The sequence below is a fragment of the Pristiophorus japonicus genome, chromosome 10, assembly GCF_044704955.1.
Source record: "Pristiophorus japonicus isolate sPriJap1 chromosome 10, sPriJap1.hap1, whole genome shotgun sequence".
NCBI lineage: Eukaryota > Metazoa > Chordata > Chondrichthyes > Pristiophoridae > Pristiophorus > Pristiophorus japonicus.
The window spans coordinates 49,351,837-49,371,760 of NC_091986.1; the positions used below are offsets into that span (position 1 = coordinate 49,351,837).

At 49.7% G+C, this 19,924-nt stretch overlaps 1 protein-coding gene across 3 annotated transcripts; it reads left to right on the forward strand.

The window, feature by feature from the left end:
* Window positions 1–3,067: 3,067 nt before the first annotated feature.
* Window positions 3,068–18,405, forward strand: naxd (NAD(P)HX dehydratase). 3 transcript variants are annotated; one of them, XM_070891423.1, is made up of 10 exons: window positions 3,068–3,142; window positions 4,145–4,295; window positions 4,917–4,962; window positions 5,528–5,616; window positions 9,107–9,215; window positions 9,747–9,797; window positions 11,940–12,044; window positions 13,240–13,360; window positions 15,907–16,027; window positions 17,824–18,405. In XM_070891423.1, the coding sequence occupies exons 1-10, from the start codon at window positions 3,085–3,087 to the stop codon at window positions 17,972–17,974; spliced, it is 1,002 nt and encodes a 333-aa protein (XP_070747524.1). In that variant the 5' UTR covers window positions 3,068–3,084; the 3' UTR covers window positions 17,975–18,405. The 3 variants fall into 3 exon arrangements, with proteins under 3 accessions (XP_070747524.1, XP_070747523.1, XP_070747525.1); XM_070891422.1 differs by lacking the exon at window positions 3,068–3,142 and adding an exon at window positions 3,149–3,259; XM_070891424.1 differs by lacking the exons at window positions 3,068–3,142; window positions 4,145–4,295 and adding an exon at window positions 4,320–4,462.
* Window positions 18,406–19,924: the final 1,519 nt, after the last annotated feature.

The window sequence follows — 19,924 nt, forward strand, 5'->3', positions numbered from 1 at the left end:
AGGAAATCCTCCTCCACCGTATTGCTACCAGTTTGGTTAGCCCAATCAATATGTAGATTAAAGTCGCCCATGGTAACTGCTGTACCCTTATTGCACGCATCCCTAATTTCTTGTTTGATGCTGTCCCCAACCTCACTACTACTGTTTGGTGGTCTCTACACAACTCCCACTAGCGTTTTCTGCCCTTTGGTATTCCGCAGCTCTACCCATACAGATTGCACATCACATGCTGCGCCACTCCTGGGCCACGACCCCGCCAATATTAAATGCTGCGCCGCCCTCTGCTGGGCTCGAATGCTGCCCCTCACTGGGCTTGACCTCTGCCCCTCATTGGGATTGAGCGCTGCCCCATGTTGGGCTCGACCTCTGCACCTATTGGGCCTGAATCTCAACCCAGTTCAATAAATCCTGGCTGATATCAGCCTTTGCCAGTTGGCGAATGCCCAACCAGCCAGGGGCGAGGCGCGAAGCACTGGAATTCCCTCCCTCTTTTAAAAAAGCTCATTAAAACCTACCTCTTTGACCCAATTTTTGATCACCCATCCTAATAACTCTTGTGATTCGGCGTCAAATTTTGTTTGATAATCACTCCTGTGAAGCGCCTTGGGATGTTTTACTACATTCTAGTCATTATATAAATGCGAGGTGTTGTTGTTGATATAAATTGTGCAACGTCAGAGCGCCAAGATCTATTTCATGCCCCATCGCAGCCGAGACTGTCCTGCCCCATGGGGGAAGCCTTCGGTGCTCTCTTTGAATGTGCTAAGTCGATATTAACTAACTGCCAATCCAGTTTGTTTTTTATAGTAGTTTGGTCGGATGGGTATATCCAAATTGTAGCCACAACAAGCACTGTCAATGTGGCCTTAAAAGCTCAGCTGACAGCCTCATGTTAAACCAGATTAAACCGAGGCCCAGTCTGGTCTCTCAGGTGGACATAAACAATCCCATGGCACTAAATCGAAGAAGAGCAGGAGCGTTCTCCCCAGTGTCCTGGCCAATATTTATCCCTCAATCAACACCACTAAAAGCAGATTATCTGGTCATCATCACATTGCTGTTTGTGGGAGTTTGCTGTGTGTAAATTGGCTGCCACGTTTCCTACATTATAACAGTGACTACACTTCAAAATACTTCATTGGCTATTAAGCATTTGGGACGTCCTGAGGTTGTGAAAGGCGCTTTAGAAACGCAAGTCTTTCGTTTTAGTGATTCTGAAGTACAGATTGAGCATCCGAAATCTGGAGTTCCAAAATTCGAAATGTTCCGGAATGCGGGCCGATCCGTGGCAGGGTCGTCCGGAAACCAGAAAATGTTCCGAAATCCGAAATCCGGACTCCCCCCCCCCGCCCGACTTCGCCCTGGCCCTCGGTGGCCCGACTCTGCCGGCCCTGAATTAGCCGCGACTTCGCACGGGCCCTCAGCGGCCCGACCTCCCGCCCCCTTTCCCTCTTACCTCAGGTCAAACCCACCTACCTCGGCCCAGGCAAAGACATTCCAAAATCCGGAAATATCCGGAATCCGGAATGGCCTCGGTCCCGAGGTTTCCGGATTTCAGACGCTCAACCTGTACTCCCTTTGGAATCTCCAAAGAAATAAAAGCACACGGCAGCCTTCTGACCCCAATTTACATGAGTGTGTCTCACTGGAAGACAAGGTCACTGATCCAAGATCAGCATCATGTAACTTAGTTACTGTGCTGTGTCAGCATCCAAACTGCTTCATGTGAGAGAAATGTCCTTGAGGAACTGTGACAGAGAAAGCCAACAGAACAACACACAGGCACAAGGCGGGTACGGGCTAGTTGGCCGGTGGTTAAAATGGCGGCAGGGCACTTCCCGCTGCGTTGCCAACAACTTTGCGTCGGCCGCTATAGCGGTGTTTTTGGCAGCGCAGGAGCCGAGTGTTGCGGGCCTTCGTCCAATAGTGTAATTCGTAGCGCCACGCGATTTTAACTGCCACTCGCACCAGTGACACTCAGCGCTGCAGCGGGAAGCAAGAGTCTGGCCACAAGAGGGTCCCACAAAGAAACCTTCCCCCACCCCACCGCCTCGATCCTGACTTCATGCACCCTCTCCCCCTGCACCCTCTCTTGGTCTCTTCCCCTGCACCCTCTCCCCTTGCACTCTCTCTCTCTCCCTTGCACTCTCTCTCTCCCCTGCACCTCTCCTCTTCCCCTGCAACCCCACTCCCTCTGCAACCCCTGCACCCTCTCTCCCACTGCACTCTACCCTCTCTTCCCCCTTCTCTCTCTCCCTGCACCCTCTCTCCCCTGTACCCACTCCCCTTCACCCTCTCCCCCTACATCCTCTTTCCCCTGCACCCTCTCCCCCTGTACCCTCTCTCCCCTTTCACACACTGCCAAATTCTCTGGAACGTTGCCCGGATTCAGTCTTCGGGTAACAAGCGCGAGCGTTGAGTTTGATGTCAGAAGCTGTGACTGGTTCGCTGGGGGCGTGGGCTGTGATTGGACGGCAGGGCGGGGCTGTGTTCGGTTCGCTGGGGACGTGGGCTGTGATTGGACGGCATGGCGGGGTTGTGCTTGGTTCGCTGGGGGGCGTGGGCTGTGATTGGACGGCAGGGCGGGGCTGTGATTGGTTCGCTGCGGATGTGGGCTGTGATTGGATGACTTCATGGGGCTATGATTGGTTCGCTGGGGGCGTGGGCCGTGATTGGACAGTAGAGGGGGGCTGTGATTAGTTCGCTGCGGGCGTGGGCTGTGATTGGATGACTTCATGGGGCTATGATTGGTTCGCTGGGGGCGTGGGCCGTGATTGGACAGTAGAGGGGGGCTGTGATTAGTTCGCTGCGGGCGTGGGCTGTGATTGGATGACTTCATGGGGCTATGATTGATTCGCTGGGGGCGTGGGCCGTGATTGGACGGCAGATCGGGGCTGTGATTGGTTCGCTGGTGGCGTGCGCTATGATTGGACGGTACGGCAGGGCTGTGATTGGTTCGCTGGGGGCGTCGGCTGTGATTGGACGGCTGGGCGGGGCTGTGATTGGTTCGCTGCGGGTGTGGGCTGTGATTGGACGACGGGGCGTGGTTGTGATTGGTTCACTGGGGGCGTGGGATGTGTTTGGATGCAGGGCGGGGCTGTATCGATGTATCGCTGTAAACAGCTGGTGGCCCCGCGGGGAGGTAAAAAAAACCGAGAGAAACTCCGAGCTGGGGCCGGGGGAGAGCCGGTAATGGCCTGTTCCCGGGGCGCCGTTCTCATCGCTCTGGCCTCTGCGCTCTACCTCCTCCCGACTGAAGGTACCGGTTCGGGGGTGGGGGGGTAGTAGAGAGGGCCCGGGACAGAGTAAAGCCCGGGAGTGGAGTTAGATTCACTGTGGGAAATTCAACAGCCAATTTGCGCACAGCAAGCTCCCACAAACAGCAATGTGATAATGACCAGCTCATCTGTTTTGGTTACGTTGGAGGGATAACCTGTTGCAGCGATGTTGGTTGAGGGATAAATATTGGTCCCAGGATACCAGGGAGAACTCCCCTGCTCTTCGAGGCAGTGGCAATGGGATCGTTTACATCCACCTGAGAGAGCAGATGGGCCCCGGTTTAACGCTCATCCAAAATATGGCTCCTCCGACAGTGCAGCGCTCCCTCAGTACTGCTCCTCCGACAGTGCAGCGCTCCCTCAGTCCTGCTCCTCCGACAGTGCAGCGCTCCCTCAGTCCTGCTCCTCCGACAGTGCAGCGCTCCCTCAGTCCTGCTCCTCCGACAGTGCAGCGCTCCCTCAGTCCTGCCCCTCCGACAGTGCAGCGCTCCCTCAGTCCTGCCCCTCCGACAGTGCAGCTCTACCTCAGTACTGCCCCTCCGACAGTGCAGCTCTACCTCAGTACTGCCCCTCTGACAGTGCAGCTCTACCTCAGTACTGCCCCTCCGACAGTGCAGCGCTCCCTCAGTTTTGCCCCTCTGACAGTGCAGCTCTACCTCAGTCTTGCACTGGGAGCGTCAGCCTGGATTTTGTGCTCAAGTCTCTGAACTCACGTCCTTCTGACTCTGAGGCGAGGGTGTTGCCCACTGAGCCTTGTTTCCCTTTTGATTTAGTTGGAAAAGGCCATTGAGCAATGGCAGTATGTGTAAATGCTGGACCTTTAAGATTACATAACAGGTTGTGTTGTTTTTCTTCCTATTTTTCAGTTTTCTACCGAGCATTTACATTTCACAGTCACAGGCCTGCGGGAAGTATGGAAAAGAATCTTCAGTTGGTCAGGAATATTGTTCCTCCTTTAATTGCGGAAAAGCATAAAGGACAAGATGGAAAGATCGGGATCATTGGGGGCTCTGCTGAGTGAGTGCAGTGCAGGTCCAATCACCATCACCTTTTGCATCTCGTCTCGTTCAATGCTAATTATTGACTGTCGAGGAAATCACTCGTGGCAACAAACTGATGTCCTGGGATTTTGCGGGCATGTCCCAGGCAGTTTGTGTCTCGTGGAAGCTTTGTCTGACAGTAGGGTCTGTATAAAAACACTATGCTACATTTACACAGCACGAGCAACATCAGTCAATGGTCCAAGTTTCAGAGGAGAGAATTGGAGGGAGGGAGGGAGGGAGAGAGAGAGAGAGAGAGAGACGGGGTGGGAGACAGACAGGCAAGAGCAGCAAACAAACAAACAAACAGACGGGGCGGAAGACCGGGATGGAGACAGAGGGGAGGCTGCGGGAGGGAGAGGGGACTGAGGGCTTATGTGCGTGTAGCAGGGGTTGATTTAGACCAGCTTGCCATTAGCTCCCAACTTGCAATGTCTGCTCGGCATCACTTACTGTATTTTCAATTTAAAAATACTTGCACAGAAAATAAAATTGTGGGCCAGACAAAAATATTAATTGGGAAAATGAAATAGAGTTTGTCGCTAAGTCCTGTGTTTCAATAAACTCTGACAAATTTTGCCATTTTCCTGGTTTACAGGTACACAGGTGCACCGTACTTTGCTGCAATCACAGGACTGAAAGTGGTAGGTGTACTTGCCTGAGGTTGAAGAGTGTTATTCACAGATGTATGTTTTTTTTTAAACTCCTCACACTTTATGCTAGGTTTATACACCTGGCGCTGTTTACAGCAGCACTTTAAACTTTGGCTTTAACCGGTTGAAAGGCAAAGTCTCTCGGGAATGTTGGACTGGTGTTGCAAGGTGCAGATAGTCAGAGAAGTGTTTGTTAACTAAGCAGTTTAGTGTGTTTCTCATGTTGTGTTGAGCCTGCTCAACGTAGAATCCAACTTAAAGAAATACCTTGCATTTATACTAAAAACAAATGACCAGGAAGTTGTTAGATTCTGCAGGGAAGAGATACTGCCAACGTTCCCAGTCTGGGCTTGCACGTGACGCCAGGCCCTCACCACACGGTTGGTTCTCAATGCCCTTGGGGCAACCAGGGCTGGGCTATAAAGCTGTCGTTGCCAGTGTAACCCACAGCTGTCTTGCGTTGTGGTTCCTTGTCCTACGGGATACAATAGGTTTCGATGTGAGAGAGGTGGAGAGGCGTGTGTGTAGCATATTAATCTTTGGTTTGTCATTGCAGGGTGCTGACCTATCTCACGTGTTCTGCGTTAAAGATGCCGCTCCAGTTATTAAATCCTACAACCCAGATATCATTGTTCATCCTGTGCTGTAAGTTCACTTTGCGAGTTCAGGGAGTCTGTGCAATAACAACAACAACTACTTGTATTTATATAGCACCTTTAACGTAGTGAAATGTCCCAAGGTGCTTCTCAGGTGTATTATGGGATAAAAGTTTGACACCAAGCCGCAAAGTAGAAATTAGGGCAGGTAAAAGGTAGATTTCAAGGAGCGTCTTGAAGGATGAAAGAGAGATAGAGAGGCGGAGAGGTTTAGGGAGGGAATTCCAGAACTTGAGGGCTAGGCAACAGAAGGTACGGCACCAATGCTGGAGCGATTATAATCAGGGATGCTGAAAAGGGCAAAATTAGAGGAGCGCAGACATCCTGGGGGTGGGTGGAGGGGTTGTGGGGCTGGAGGAGATTACAGAGATAGGGAGGAGCGAAAATAAAGATGAGAATTTTGAAATTGAGATGTTGCTTAACCAGGAGCCAATGCAGGTCAGTAACCACAGGGGTAAGCAGGACTTGGTGTGAGTTAGGACACAGGCAGCTGAGTTTTGGATCACTTCTAGTTTGCGTAGGGTAGAATCTGGGAGGCCACACGTACTGAGAACAGGTGGAATGTGGCACAGAGTTAGCCACGTGCAAAACTTTGAAGTATAGTGAACAGTGAGAAGGAGAGTCATAGACTTCAAGAAGACATAGACAGGCTGGTAGAATGGGCGGACACGTGGCAGATTAAATTTAACGCAGAAAAGTGCAAAGTGATATCTTTTGATAGGAGGAATGAGGAGAGTACAATTCTAGAGTGGGTGCATGAACAGAGAGTTGGAGGTATATGTGCACAAATCGTTGAAGGTGGCAGGGCAGGTTGAAAAAGCAGTTTTTTAAAAAAAGCTTATGGGATCCTGAGCTTCATCAATATAGAGTACAAAAGCTTGGAAATTATGATGAACCTTCATAAAACACTGGTTTGGCCTTAACTGGAGTATTGTGTCCAATTTTGGGCCCAGCACTGTAAGAAGGATGTGAAGGCTTTAGAAAGGGTACAGAAAAGATTTACGAGAATGATTTCAGGGATGAGGAACTTCAGTTAAGTGGATAGACTGGAGAAGCTGGGGTTGTTCTCCTTGGAGCAGAGAAGATTGCGAGGAGATTGATAGAGGTGTTCAAAATCATCTGGACAGAGTAAATAGAGAGAAACTGTCCCCAATGGTGGAAGGGTCCAGAGGACACAGATTTAAGGTGATATAAGAAAAAACTTTATTTACATGGCAAGTGGTTAGGATCTGGAATGCACTGCCTGATAGGACGGTGGGGGCAGATTTAATCACTGCATTCAACAGGGAATTGGATAAGTATCTGAAGGAAAATAATTTGCAGGACTTCGTGGAAAGGGCAGGGGAATGGGACTAGCTGAAGTGCTCTTGCAGAGAGCTGGCACGGGCTCGAAAGGCCAAATAGCCTCCTACTGTGCTGTAACCATTCTATGATTCAGATAACAAGGTGAGATGATAGCAGGGTTTAAAATGATGGAAAGACGGGGCAGGGTGGATAGAACCAGACTGTTCCCAGTAGTTGAGAGTTTAGAATGAGGGGCCATTAATACAAGACTAAATGTGAGAGATTTAGGGCAGAGGGCAGGGTTAGTGGCCGAGTCACTGTCAACCGCGAGGATCCTCCTCCGTTTTGGATGCTCCCAAAAGTTCATCAACATCGTCCGCCTGCTCCACGACGACATGCAGGCCGTGATCCTTACCAACGGATCCATTACAGACCCAATCCACGACCGGACCGGTGTCAAACAGGGCTGCGTCATCGCCCCAACCCTCTTCTCAATCTTCCTCACTGCCATGCTCCACCTCAGCGACTTGGTGTTTACTGTACATGGTCCATGATTCTGATCCATACAGGAGGGCGACTATGTCCTGGAGTTCAGCCTCCATATGTGCGCAGAAGCAGGCATCGTTCGTGTCAACAAGCTCCCCGCTGGAGTGGAACTCAACTGCAGAACCAGTGGGAACCTGTTCAACCTTCGCCGTCTCCAGGCCAGGTCCAAGACCACCCCAATCTCTGTCGTCGAGCTACAGTACACGGACAACGCCAGCGTCTGTGCACATATGGAGGCTGAACTCCAGGACGTATAAGTCGACGTATCTACTGAGGCGTACGAAAGCATTGGCTTATGCTAAACATTCTTAATACAAAAGTCCTCCACCAGCCTGTCCTCGCCGCACTGCATTGCCCCCCAGTCATCAAGATCCACGGCGCGGCCCTGGACAACGTGGACCATTTCCCATACCTCGGGAGCCTCTTGTCAACATTGATGACGAGATTCAACACTGCTTCCAGTGCGCCAGTGCAGCCTTCAGCCGCCTGAGGAAAAGAGTGTTTGAAGACCAGGCCCTCAAATCTGCCACCAAGCTCATGGTCTTACAGGGCTATAATAATACCTGCCCTCCTGTATGGATCAGAGACATGGACCATGTACAGTAAACACCAAGTTGCTGAAGAAATATCACCAACGATGTCTCCGCAAGATCCTACAAATCCCCAAGGAGGACAGACGCACCAACATTAGCGTCCTCGACCAGGCCAACAACCCCAGCATTGAAGCACTGACCACACTTGTTCAGCTCCGCTGGGCAGGCCACATTGTTCGCATGCCAGACATGAGACTCCCAAAGTAAGCACTCTATTCGGAACTCCTTCACGGCAAACAAGCCAAAGATGGGCAGAGGAAGTGTTACAAGGACACCCTCAAAGCCTCCCTGATAAAGTACAACATCCCCACCGATATCTGGGAGTCCCTGGCCAAAGACCGCCCTAAGTGGAGGCAGTGCATCCGTGAGGGCGCTGAGCACCTCGAGTCTCATCGCCGCGAGCATGCAGAAATCAAGCGCATGCAGCGGAAAGAGCGTGCGGCAAATCTGTCCCACCCTCAACGACTATCTGTCCCACTGTGACCGGGACTGTGGTTCTCGTATTGGACTGTTCAGCCACCTAAGGACTCATTTTAAGAGTGGAAGCAAGTCTTCCTCGATTCCGAGGGATTGCCTATGAAATGATAGTGGCTGAGGCAGAAATGACGTCAACATTCCAGATTCGATCCGAGATGGGGATGAAGGAAAAGGGGATGAAGAGATGGGGAACAGAATGGGTAAACGTGATTATTTGCTCATGTGGTGTAAATGCTGACATGGACTTGATGGGGTGTTTCGGGGGGTGGGACAGTGGTGGGAGGTAGGGGAGGCCGGGGTGTTTGTGGAGCGGTTACTGATTTATCTCGCTTCTTGGGAAATTTCTCACCCCTGCTCCATGCTCGTTCTGCAGCGAGACCCGAGACCAGGAACTGGCACTTGGTAAATGTTGGTTCCAAACCAGCGATGAACTTGTTGAAGCAGATTTCTGAACCGTTTCATTGAGACCGATCAATCCAGCATCTGAAAGTGTTTGGAGTGCCTGGGGTTCGGGTGACGCCGGTGCGATTGCTGAGTTGTGCCGTGTTCTATTTGTAAATCTGGTTTTTGGTTTTTCAGAGATCTTTGCAGTGCTGTGGAGGATGTGGAGAGATGGTTACCCGCTATTCACACAATGGTGATTGGGCCAGGCTTGGGAAGAGACGAGAATGTACTGCAGAATACAAAGGTGAGGATTGCAGTCACGTCACCACAGGTTGTTGTGGTGACGTGAGTCAGGAGATCGTCTGGGAGGAGGTGGGCAGTGATATTCTGATCATCTTACCCTGGCCAGCCTGGGTTGTGGGCAGGGTGGGGGGAGGGAATGGATCGGTGGGGGGAGAGGAGGAAGTGGATTGGTGCTGAGGGTTTGGTTGGGGTGGATCTGGGGTGTTGGGGTGGATCGGGGCGGGGGAAGGATCAGTGTTGGGAGGGGTGGATTGGGGTGAGGGGATGAATCGGGGAGGGAGGGAGTGGATCGGGTCGAGGGGGGGGGGGGGCGGGGGCGGCGAAAGAGGGTGGATTGAGGAATGTTGGGGGGGGGGGGAAAGGTGGTGGATCATGTGGAGTATAAACACCGGCAGGGGCCGAATGGCCTGTTTCTGTGCTGTACATGCTATGTAATGTGGCCGGCCTGAAAATGAACCCTTGCCGTTTGGAGAAATAAGTTCTCCTTTTGTTCAGTGCGGTGTGTACTGAAAGTGCATTTCTCTCACAACAGAGTATAATTGAGCAGTGCAAGCTCCGAGGGATACCCATTGTGATCGATGCCGTGAGTATATCTTTCTGCTCAGAATCACACAGATCTTGTCCTGTTTTAAGGTCCGGGATTGCACCTTTTCCTGAATGTTGCGGTGCACTACCTGGAATTTATATTAACTGTACAAACCTCTCACTGCTGAGTCCTGATAAATGACTTGCATTTATATAGCGCCTTTCACGACCTCAGGATGTCCCAAACGCTTTACAGTCAATGAAGTACTTTTGAAGTGTAGTCACTGCAGTAATGTAGGAAACGCGGAAGTCAACTTGCGCACAGCAAGCTCCCACAAACAGCAATGTGATAATTACCAGATCATCTGTTTTTGTTATGTTAGTTAAGGGATAAATTTTGGCCAGGACACTGGGGAGACCTCCCCTGCTCGTCTTCAAATAGAGCTGTAGGGTCTTTTGCATCCACCTGAGAGAGCAGACGGGGCCTCGGTTGAATGTCTCATTGAAAAGACGGCCCCTCTGACAGTGCAGCGCTCCCTCGGCATTGCCCCTCCGACAGTGCAGCGCTCCCTCGCCACTGCCCCTCCCACAGCAAGCGCTCTACTCGGAACTCCTTCACAGCAAACGAGCCAATGGTGGGCAGAGGAAACGTTACAGAGACACCTCAAAGCCTCCCTGAAAAAGTGCAACATCCCCACTGACACCTGGGAGTTCCTGAACAAAGACCGTCCTAAGGGGAGGAAGTGCATCTAGGAGGGCGCTGAGCACCTCGAGTCTCATCGCCAAGCGCAGGCAGCGGAAAGAGCTTTCGGCAAACCTGTCCCACCCATCCTTTCTCTCAACCACTATCTGTCCCACCTGTGACACAGACTTTGGTTCTTGTATTGGACTGTTCAGCCACCTAAGGACTCATTTTAAGAGTGGAAGCAAGTCTTCCTCGATTCCAAGGGACTGCCTATGATGATGGCTCCCTCAGTACTGCCCCTCCACAGTGCAGCCCTCCCTCAGTACTGCCCCTCCCACAGTGCAGCCCTCCCTCAGTACTGCCCCTCCCACAGTGCAGCCCTCCCTCAGTACTGCCCCTCCCACAGTGCAGCCCTCCCTCAGTACTGCCCCTCCCACAGTGCAGCCCTCCCTCAGTACTGCCCCTCCCACAGTGCAGCCCTCCCTCAGTACTGCCCCTCCCACAGTGCAGCCCTCCCTCAGTACTGCCCCTCCCACAGTGCAGCGCTCCCTCAGTACTGCCCCTCCCACAGTGCAGCCCTCCCTCAGTACTGCCCCTCCCAGTGCAGCCCTCCCTCAGTACTGCCCCTCCCACAGTGCAGCCCTCCCTCAGTACTGCCCCTCCCACAGTGCAGCCCTCCCTCAGTACTGCCCCTCCCACAGTGCAGCCCTCCCTCAGTACTGCCCCTCCCACAGTGCAGCCCTCCCTCAGTACTGCCCCTCCCACAGTGCAGCCCTCCCTCAGTACTGCCCCTCCCACAGTGCAGCCCTCCCTCAGTACTGCCCCTCCCACAGTGCAGCGCTCCCTCAGTACTGCCCCTCCCACAGTGCAGCCCTCCCTCAGTACTGCCCCTCCCACAGTGCAGCCCTCCCTCAGTACTGCCCCTCCCACAGTGCAGCCCTCCCTCAGTACTGCCCCTCCCACAGTGCAGCCCTCCCTCAGTACTGCCCCTCCCACAGTGCAGCCCTCCCTCAGTACTGCCCCTCCCACAGTGCAGCCCTCCCTCAGTACTGCCCCTCCCACAGTGCAGCCCTCCCTCAGTACTGCCCCTCCCACAGTGCAGCCCTCCCTCAGTACTGCCCCTCCCACAGTGCAGCCCTCCCTCAGTACTGCCCCTCCCACAGTGCAGCCCTCCCTCAGTACTGCCCCTCCCACAGTGCAGCGCTCCCTCAGTACTGCCCCTCCCACAGTGCAGCCCTCCCTCAGTACTGCCCCTCCCACAGTGCAGCGCTCCCTCAGTACTGCCCCTCCCAGAGTGCAGCCCTCCCTCAGTACTGCCCCTCCGACAGTGCAGCACTCCCTCTGTACTGCACCGGCAATGTCAGTATAGATTATGTGCTCAATTGTCGGAGAATGGATTCTTTTTTCAGTTATAAGAAACGTGGAGGTGAAGTATTGATCCATTCTCCCTGTGCTGTGGGCACTTCAGTGCTCAGGATCCGTCGTCTTAACTTTTTGGATCATTTTCCTTTTCAGGATGGACTCTGGGTCATTGTCGAAGAGCCGTCTGTGATCCATGGATACGCTAAAGCCATTCTCACGCCCAATGTTGTTGAGTTTACCAGGCTCTACAACGCAGTGGTAAGTCTTTCAGACGGATAATTGGACGGGAGACTTTAACCTGCATTGTGCTCAGTTGGAGAGTGGTGGGAGCCTCTACCTCTGTTGGGTTTAATGAAGTGTGCCAATAACGTCTTGTGAAGTGGTTGCCATGGTGACATTAGATTTGAACTGGTGGATTGCATTTGTCAACTCGGACACACATCTTGAGGTGTCTGCACTGCCTCATACCTTTGAGAAACTGTTTCCAGTGGCAGGAGGTTTGGTAACCAGAGGACATACAGATAAGGTGATCAGCAAAAGGGGAGATGAGGAGAGATTGTTTTAACACAACGACTTGTTGTAATCTGAAAGGGCAATGGAATAGTAACTTTTTCAAAAGGGTATTATATAAGCATGTATTTATTTGTAACTGAAGCTCTGATTGGGTCCCCTTGATCACATGACCCGATTGTTCCCCTTGGAAGATAAGACACACAAGCAGTTTCTCTAGAATGTGTAATTAGAATGGCCCTGCCTACGTAATCATTGACATTGCAAAGTGTAATTCGAACCATTCTGACTGCCGACAACTCACTCTCACAGGTTAAGACCTCTCGTGCCCCATCCCAGCCCAAGCTCCTGCCCTATCCCCGCGCCATAGATGGGGCATTTTGTGGGACACGGATTGTTAACAGGTTTATTGGGTATGAAGTGCATAGTGACAGTGTCGTAACTCCAATGATGTCATTTGTCACACACGCACCGAACTTTCCAAGAAATCAATCAGGTGTAGGGGTAGGAGAGGAAGAACGTGGTGCAGGTGTAAAGGAAGGGGGTTGGAAGAATGTGATCCGTCTTCAAGCTCCAGCGGCAATGAGCTCCACACAGTTCGGCCTCACTTCCAGCTTCCTTGTATATTGTATTGCGTGTATGTGATCAGATCAAGTGCGCGTGTGCAAAAGATGGGCGGTGTCCAATGCGCAGAAGGACACACAAAATACTTTAGCAAATAATCACACCGATTGGATAAATACTTGAAGAGGAAAAAATTGCAGGGCTACGGGGAAAGAGCAGGGCAGTGGGACGAATCGGATAGCTCTTTCAAAGAGCCGGCTCAGGCTTGAAGGGCTGAATGGCTCCCTTCTCTGCTGTATCATTGTATGAGGCCTAGCGCGCTGTTCTTTAATAAGCATTTGGTAGTTGACGGCTAGTCATGTGGATTCTCTGTGCTTAGCTCAAGAGTCCTGTGGATGCGAGTGATCACCAAGGCATGCTGCTTCAACTCAGCCAGGCACTGGGGAATGTGACTATTGTCCAGAAGGGACAGAAAGATCTCATTTCAGATGGAGCCACAGGTAAGCTTTGTTAAAGTCAGCTTAGTCACGGAAATCTTTCTTTCTGGGAAGCTTACTGGCTTTTGCGTGTAGGAACCCGACAAACCTCCAACATCTTTCTAACCTCCCCCAGCCCTACAACCCTCTGAGCATCCCTGATTTTAATCACTCCGCCATTGGTGGCCGTGCCTTCAACTGTCTAGGCCCCATGCTCTGGAATGCTCCCTAAACCTCTGCGCCTCTCCTCCTTTAAGACGCTCCTTAAAACCTACCTCTTTGACCAAGCTTTTGGTCACCTGCCCGAATTTCTCCTTATGTGGCTAACACTCCAGTGCAGCACACCCTCAGTACTGCCCCTCCAACAGTGCGGCACTCCCTCAGTATTACTTTTCCGATAGTGCAGCACAGTGTGACAATTTACAGGGACTCCCCGGGAGTCTGTGAATAATTACAGGGGGTCTCTGGGAGTATGACAGCATTTACAGGAGGTTTCTGTGTGATGTGGCTCAGTGGGTAGCACACTTACCTCTGAGTCAGAAAGTTGTGGATGCAAGTCCCACTCCAGAGACTTGAGCACAAAATCCATGCCGACACTCTAGTGCAGTACAGAAGATCATAAGAGTAGGCTATTTAGAAAGATCATGGCTGATCTGATCATGGACTCCACTCCACCTCCCTGCCCATTCCCCATAACCCTTTAATCCCTTATTGCTCTAAAATCTGTCTATCTCGGCCTTAAATATATTCAATGACCCAGCCTCCACAGCTCTCTGGGTCAGAGAATGCCACAGATTTACAATCCTCAGAAGAAATTTCTCCTCATCTCAGTTTTAAATGGGTGGTCCCTTTTTCTAAGAACATGTCCCCTAGTTTTAGATTCCCCTATGAGTGGAAATATCCTCTCAGCATCCACCTCGAGCCCCCTCATTATCTTATATATTTCGATAAGATCACCTCATTCTTCTGAACTCCAGTGAGTAGAGGCCCAACCTACCTTCATAAGTCAACCTCCTCATCTCCAGAATCAACCTAGTGAACCTTCTCTGAACAGCCTCCAATGCAAGTATATCCTTCCTTAAATATGGAGACCAAAACTGTACGCAGTAGTCTAGGTGTGGCCTCACCAATAGCCTGTACAGTTATAGCAGGACTTCTGCTTTTATATTCTATCCCCTTTGCAATAAAGGCCAACAGTCCATTGGCCTTCCTGATTACTCATACTCACTTTTCGTGTTTCATGCACAAGGATCCCCACTTTTCAATTTTTCTCCATTTAAATTATAATTTGCTTTTCTATTATTTCTGCCAAAGTGGATAACTTCACATTTTCCCACATTATACTCCATCTGCCAAATTTTTGCCCACTCACAGCCTGTCTCTATCCCTTTGCAGATTTTTGTGTCCTCACAATTTGCTTTCCCACCCATCTTTATCAGCAGCAAATTTGGCTACATTACACTCAGTCTCCTCATCCAAGTCATTAATATAGATTGTAAATAGTTGAGGCCCCAGCACCGATCCCTGTGGCACCCCACTAGTTACTGTTTGCCAAAAAGTGGAAAATTACCCATTTATCCCGACTCTCTGTTTTCTGTTAGTTAGCCAATCCTCTATCTGCTAATATATTACTCCCAACCCCGTGAACTTTTATCTTGTGCAGTAACCTCTTATGTGGTACCTTATCGGAATGCCTTCTGGAAATCCAAATACACCACATCCACTGGCTCCCCCTTATCCACCCTGCTCGTTACATCCTCCAAGAACTCCAGCAAATTTGTCAAATGTGATTTCCTTTTCATAAAAGCATGCTGACTCTGCTTGATTGAATTATACTTTTCCAAATGTCCCACTACTGCTTCCTTAATAATAGACTCCAGCATTTTCCCAACGACAGATGTTAGGCTAACTGGTCTATAGTTTCCTACTTTCTGTCTGCCTCCTAAGTACTGAGGGAGCACTACACTGTTGGAAGTGCCGTCTTTCGGATGAGACATTAAACCATCTGCCCTCTCGGATGGGTGTAAAAGGTCCCATGACACTATTTCGAAGTAGAGCAGTGGAGTTATCCCCGATGTCCTGGCCAATATTTGTCCCTCAATCTACATCATTAAAACAGATTATCTGGTCATTATCACATTGCTGTTTGTGGGAGCTTGCTGTGCACGTTGGCTGCCATGTTTCCCACATTGCAACAGTGCTTTGCGACGTCCGGTGGCCGTGAAAGGCGCTATATAAATGTAAGTCTTTCTTTTCCCTGGGAGTATTTAGCAGGGAGTTTTGCACAGAAGCATGTGAAAATTTAAATGATTGAATTATTCTCAAATTCAAAGTCATGTTTCTGCATTTGCTCTTACATTCACATTTAACAAAGGTTTTGTGATTGGCCAATGTAATATTTAAAGACGGTTCATGCATTAACGTAACAAGCTTAATAGAAATAATTAGATTGCTCCAAGTTCTTGGGAATGATTAGAATGGTTTTTAAATCTGTATGAAATTCATTAGTAAGCGGATAGTTTAACCAACGTTTCACAAGATTAATGCTAACGATTGCTGTTTCTCTCTAGTACTGGTGTGCTCACAAGAAGGCAGTGGGCGGAGATGTGGGGGTCAGGGAGACCTGCTCTCTGGATCCCTCGGAGTGTTGGCTCACTGGGCTTTCGTCGCTGGGAAAGAGAAATTAGACGGGTAAGATCGGCCAACAACGTCTCTCTAATCAATGGAAACTTGTTTATAGAGTCGTGTTATTTCCGATGGCAACGAGATTGTACCTGCTCCAGCCTCGTTTGGATTAATGCTAGCACTCCCGCCTCCGAGTCAGAAGGTGCAGCGTTCAATCCCCACTCCAGACAGCCCCGGGGAGACGGGAGCCCCAGGGAGACGGGAGCCCCAGACAACCTAGGGGAAGACGGGAGCCCCGGGGAGACTGGAGCCCCAGACAACCCAGGGGAAGACGGGAGCCCCAGAGCGTCCCTCTTGAAACATGAAAAATTCTTACAGGGCTTGACAAGGTACAGTCTCAGAATAAGGGGTCAGCCATTCAGGACTGAGATAAGGAGACATTTTTTCACTTGAGGGTTGTGAATCTTTGGAATTCTCTACCCCAGAGGGCTGTGGTGGCTGAATCGAGTATATTCAAGACTGAGATCGATAGATTTTTGGATATGAAGGAGATATGGGGATCGGGCAGGAAAGTGGAGTTAATAGATCAGCCATAATCTTATTGAATGGCAGAGCAGGCTTGAAGGGTTGAATGGTCGACTCCTGCTCCTATTTCTTATGTTCTTATTTCCTGGGGGGACCGGAGTTCCAGACAGTGAGATTCTCGAATATAAAACAGAAAATGAAGGTTTTAGGTCAATGATCCCTTGTCAGTGGGATTCTCGAGTCCAGTTCGTTGTGGGAGCCCATAAAACCCTCCTGCTGTATAGGACTGACAGCACCCCCCCCCCCCCCCCAGTTGGCTGGTATAAAGATGGTCACGGCCATTGAAGGAGCGTTCACGTCACAGCCTATCCTACTGTTAACCGGCCCCAAATCCTCCCACTGCTTCATGCAAGGGAAGATGAAAAAACGGCATCCTGGTTACGTGGAATGGATAATTAACTTAACCCTATAGAATGTGGATGTGTTTGTTTCTAGTAGAGAGTAAATCTAACTAACGCTATACCCAGCACCTCAGCATTGCTATTGAAAAGTGACTCTTAAAAATGTATTTATTTTTATTTCTCTACTTGTGCTGCCCCAGCCTCCATCAGTTTCCCAGCTGAGACTCTGGGCTGGTGCCTCCCTGCTCCTGTCACTGGTTGTGTATAGCTTGCCATAATGAGCTGTCTTCGCCCTCGCAGTGTTTAATGCCCTGGCTAGGCTTCTACTGCTCCTCTGTGGTTGAAATAAAAAATGCATGTGGGAAATCGGGAGCATTTTCACACTCCGTGCATGGTGACACGCAATCCATTAATCATGGCCGACGTGAATCAGAGATGCTAACACGCTCTGCATGAGGGAGATTATTTCTTTCCTGAATCTCATGTTAACGGGACAATTCATAGAGGTGTTCAAAATCATGAGTAAATAAGGAGAAACGGTTTCCACTGGCAGGAGGGTCGGTAACCAGAGGACACAGATTTAAGGTAATTGGCAAAAGAACCAGAGGGGAAATGAGAATTTTTTTTTTATGCAGCGAGTTGTTGTGATCTGGACGCACTGTCTGAGGGTGGTGGAAGCAGATTCAATAGTAACTTTCAAATGGGAATTGGATAAATACTTGAAAATGAAAAATTTTCAGGGCTATGGAGAAAGAGCAGGGTGAGTGGGACTAATTGGATAGCTCTTTCAAAGAGCTGGCACAGGGTCGATGGACCATAAGGCCTCCTTCGGTGCTGTACAATTCTAAAATGGATTTGAGTTTGTGTCATAGTGTCTCAGCCTTTCACACAGTAGCTCATTGCTCTCTCTGCTTCCTCCCCCCCACCCCCCCCCAGGTTAAACCCCACTCTTGTAGCTGCATTTGGAGCCTGTGCCTTGACAAGGCAATGCAACTACCAGGCTTTTCAGAAACATCGGCGTTCAATGACAACTTCGGATATGATTGCAGAGATCAGCACAGCTTTTCAGAAACTCTTTGAGAGCTAAAGCAGAGGATCAGCTGTTGGAGGGGGAACGGCTGGTGAATATTATAACGCAATGCCAGCGTTAATGTGGCTTGTGCTGGCGCCCTGCAGGCAGTTCCCATGAAGTAACTGGGCAGTATTTCTGATTTGTTTTCTTTTCAAAAATGTCTAATTCCAGCCAGACAGCTGCAGCTAAAGAGCTGGAACCAGCACTTAACAATGGGACGAAGTTCTATGATTCCAATCTTATGAATAAACACAGCAAAGTAGTGGAAATATTTTGAGGAATGTAAGTGGGGCTAGTAGTGCTGGTAAGGGGGAGGAGAGAGTCCAATGTTAGAAATCCCACTGCGAAAAGTTACCGTACTTCAACTCGTTCAACGATATAAAGGACTGAAGTGTTGATTAACTTCAATTTCAATATGTGGGCTAAATAAAAACTTTACAATTGTAGCTCTCAAGTTCATGCTGTGTTGATTGGATGGCTTTTTCGCTAATGGCGTATGAATCTCCTTGCTTTAAACAGCACAGTTTACAAATTTGCAGCCAGTGCAGACATGTACCATTTGCCTTTGTCTGTAAAGCTCTGATCTGCGCAGTAATACTCACCGTTTTGAAGGAGGTGGTTGGTTGGCGTGAGATGATAAATCCAGCTTGCAGAACAAGAATTGCAATCGTTGCTGGTCACCTGGATATGACACCTCAGCGGGGATTAGAAGGCACATGGTCTGTTTAATTAGTTGAGTGCCAGCTGTGGCACACTCTTCCTGAGTCACAAGGTTGTGGGTTCAAGTCCCACTCCAGAGACTTGAGCATAAAAATCTAAGCTGACACTTAAGTGCAGTGCCAAAGGAGCGCTGCACTGGCTAAGGTGGTGTCTTTCGGATGAGACGTTAAACATCCCATAGCACTATTTGTAACAAGAGTAGGGGAGTTCTCCCTGCTGTCCTGGGCAAATTGACTATTTTGTTTCCTACATTACAACAGTGACTACACTTCAAAAATACTTTATTGGCTGAAAAGCACTTTGGGATGTCCTGAGGGCATGAAATGCACTATAGAAATGCAAGTCTTTCTTTATTAAATTGAGCAATTGGTGTCCGAGTGTGAAAGCACCTCATGTAGGGGATCAGCCAGTCTGACCCCATCCTCGGGACGAGCAGCAGAGTTTCACTCCCGACTATCACACCCAAGTAAACCAGAGGCCAAGCTGGTTTATAATACACTGCTGCAGACTGGCTAGTGACCAAGGATCTGAAGGATGTGTGTTTTCACACAGCACTTGAGCCCTGCCACCAACACCTCTGCTTTCATTCTCAGGGTGCAAATCACCAGTAGACCCCTTACTTTCGACCTGTCCCAGGGTCCTGACAAGTTGCCTGTCACTAGTTACTGGGCACCAGTGTCCGCAGTTAGAAGTCCCTGACAAGTCTTCGGCATTACGGTGATCCAGCAAGTAAACAATAGCTTCTAATGACTGGGCTTTTGACAATAACCAGAATTCATACCTGGACGTATACTCCCTTCTCAGCCAGTTAGGTGGGCATGGAGTTCCTGCCCATAGAGTTTTGTGCTGCTTTGAACTAGTAATCCTTCTTGTGGACAGCAGCTACCTCACATACCAGGGTCCACTAATCCTGTTCTTAGAATCTCATAGCACAGAAGGAGGCCATTCGGCTCATTGATCCTATGCCGGCTCTTTGAAATAGCTACCCAATTAGTCCCACTACCCAATGCCCTACAAACTCTAAGTATATATCCATTTCCCCGTTGAAAGTTTCTATTAAATCTGCTTCCAGCGCCCTGTCAGGTAGTGCGTTCCAGATCATAACTCGTTACATTAAAAAAAAAACTCATCTAATTCTCTGGTTCTTTTGCCAATTATCTTCAAAGTGTCCTCCGGTTACTGAACCTCCTACCACTGGAAACAGTTTCTCCCTATTTGCTCTATCGAATTCCTTCATAATTCAAT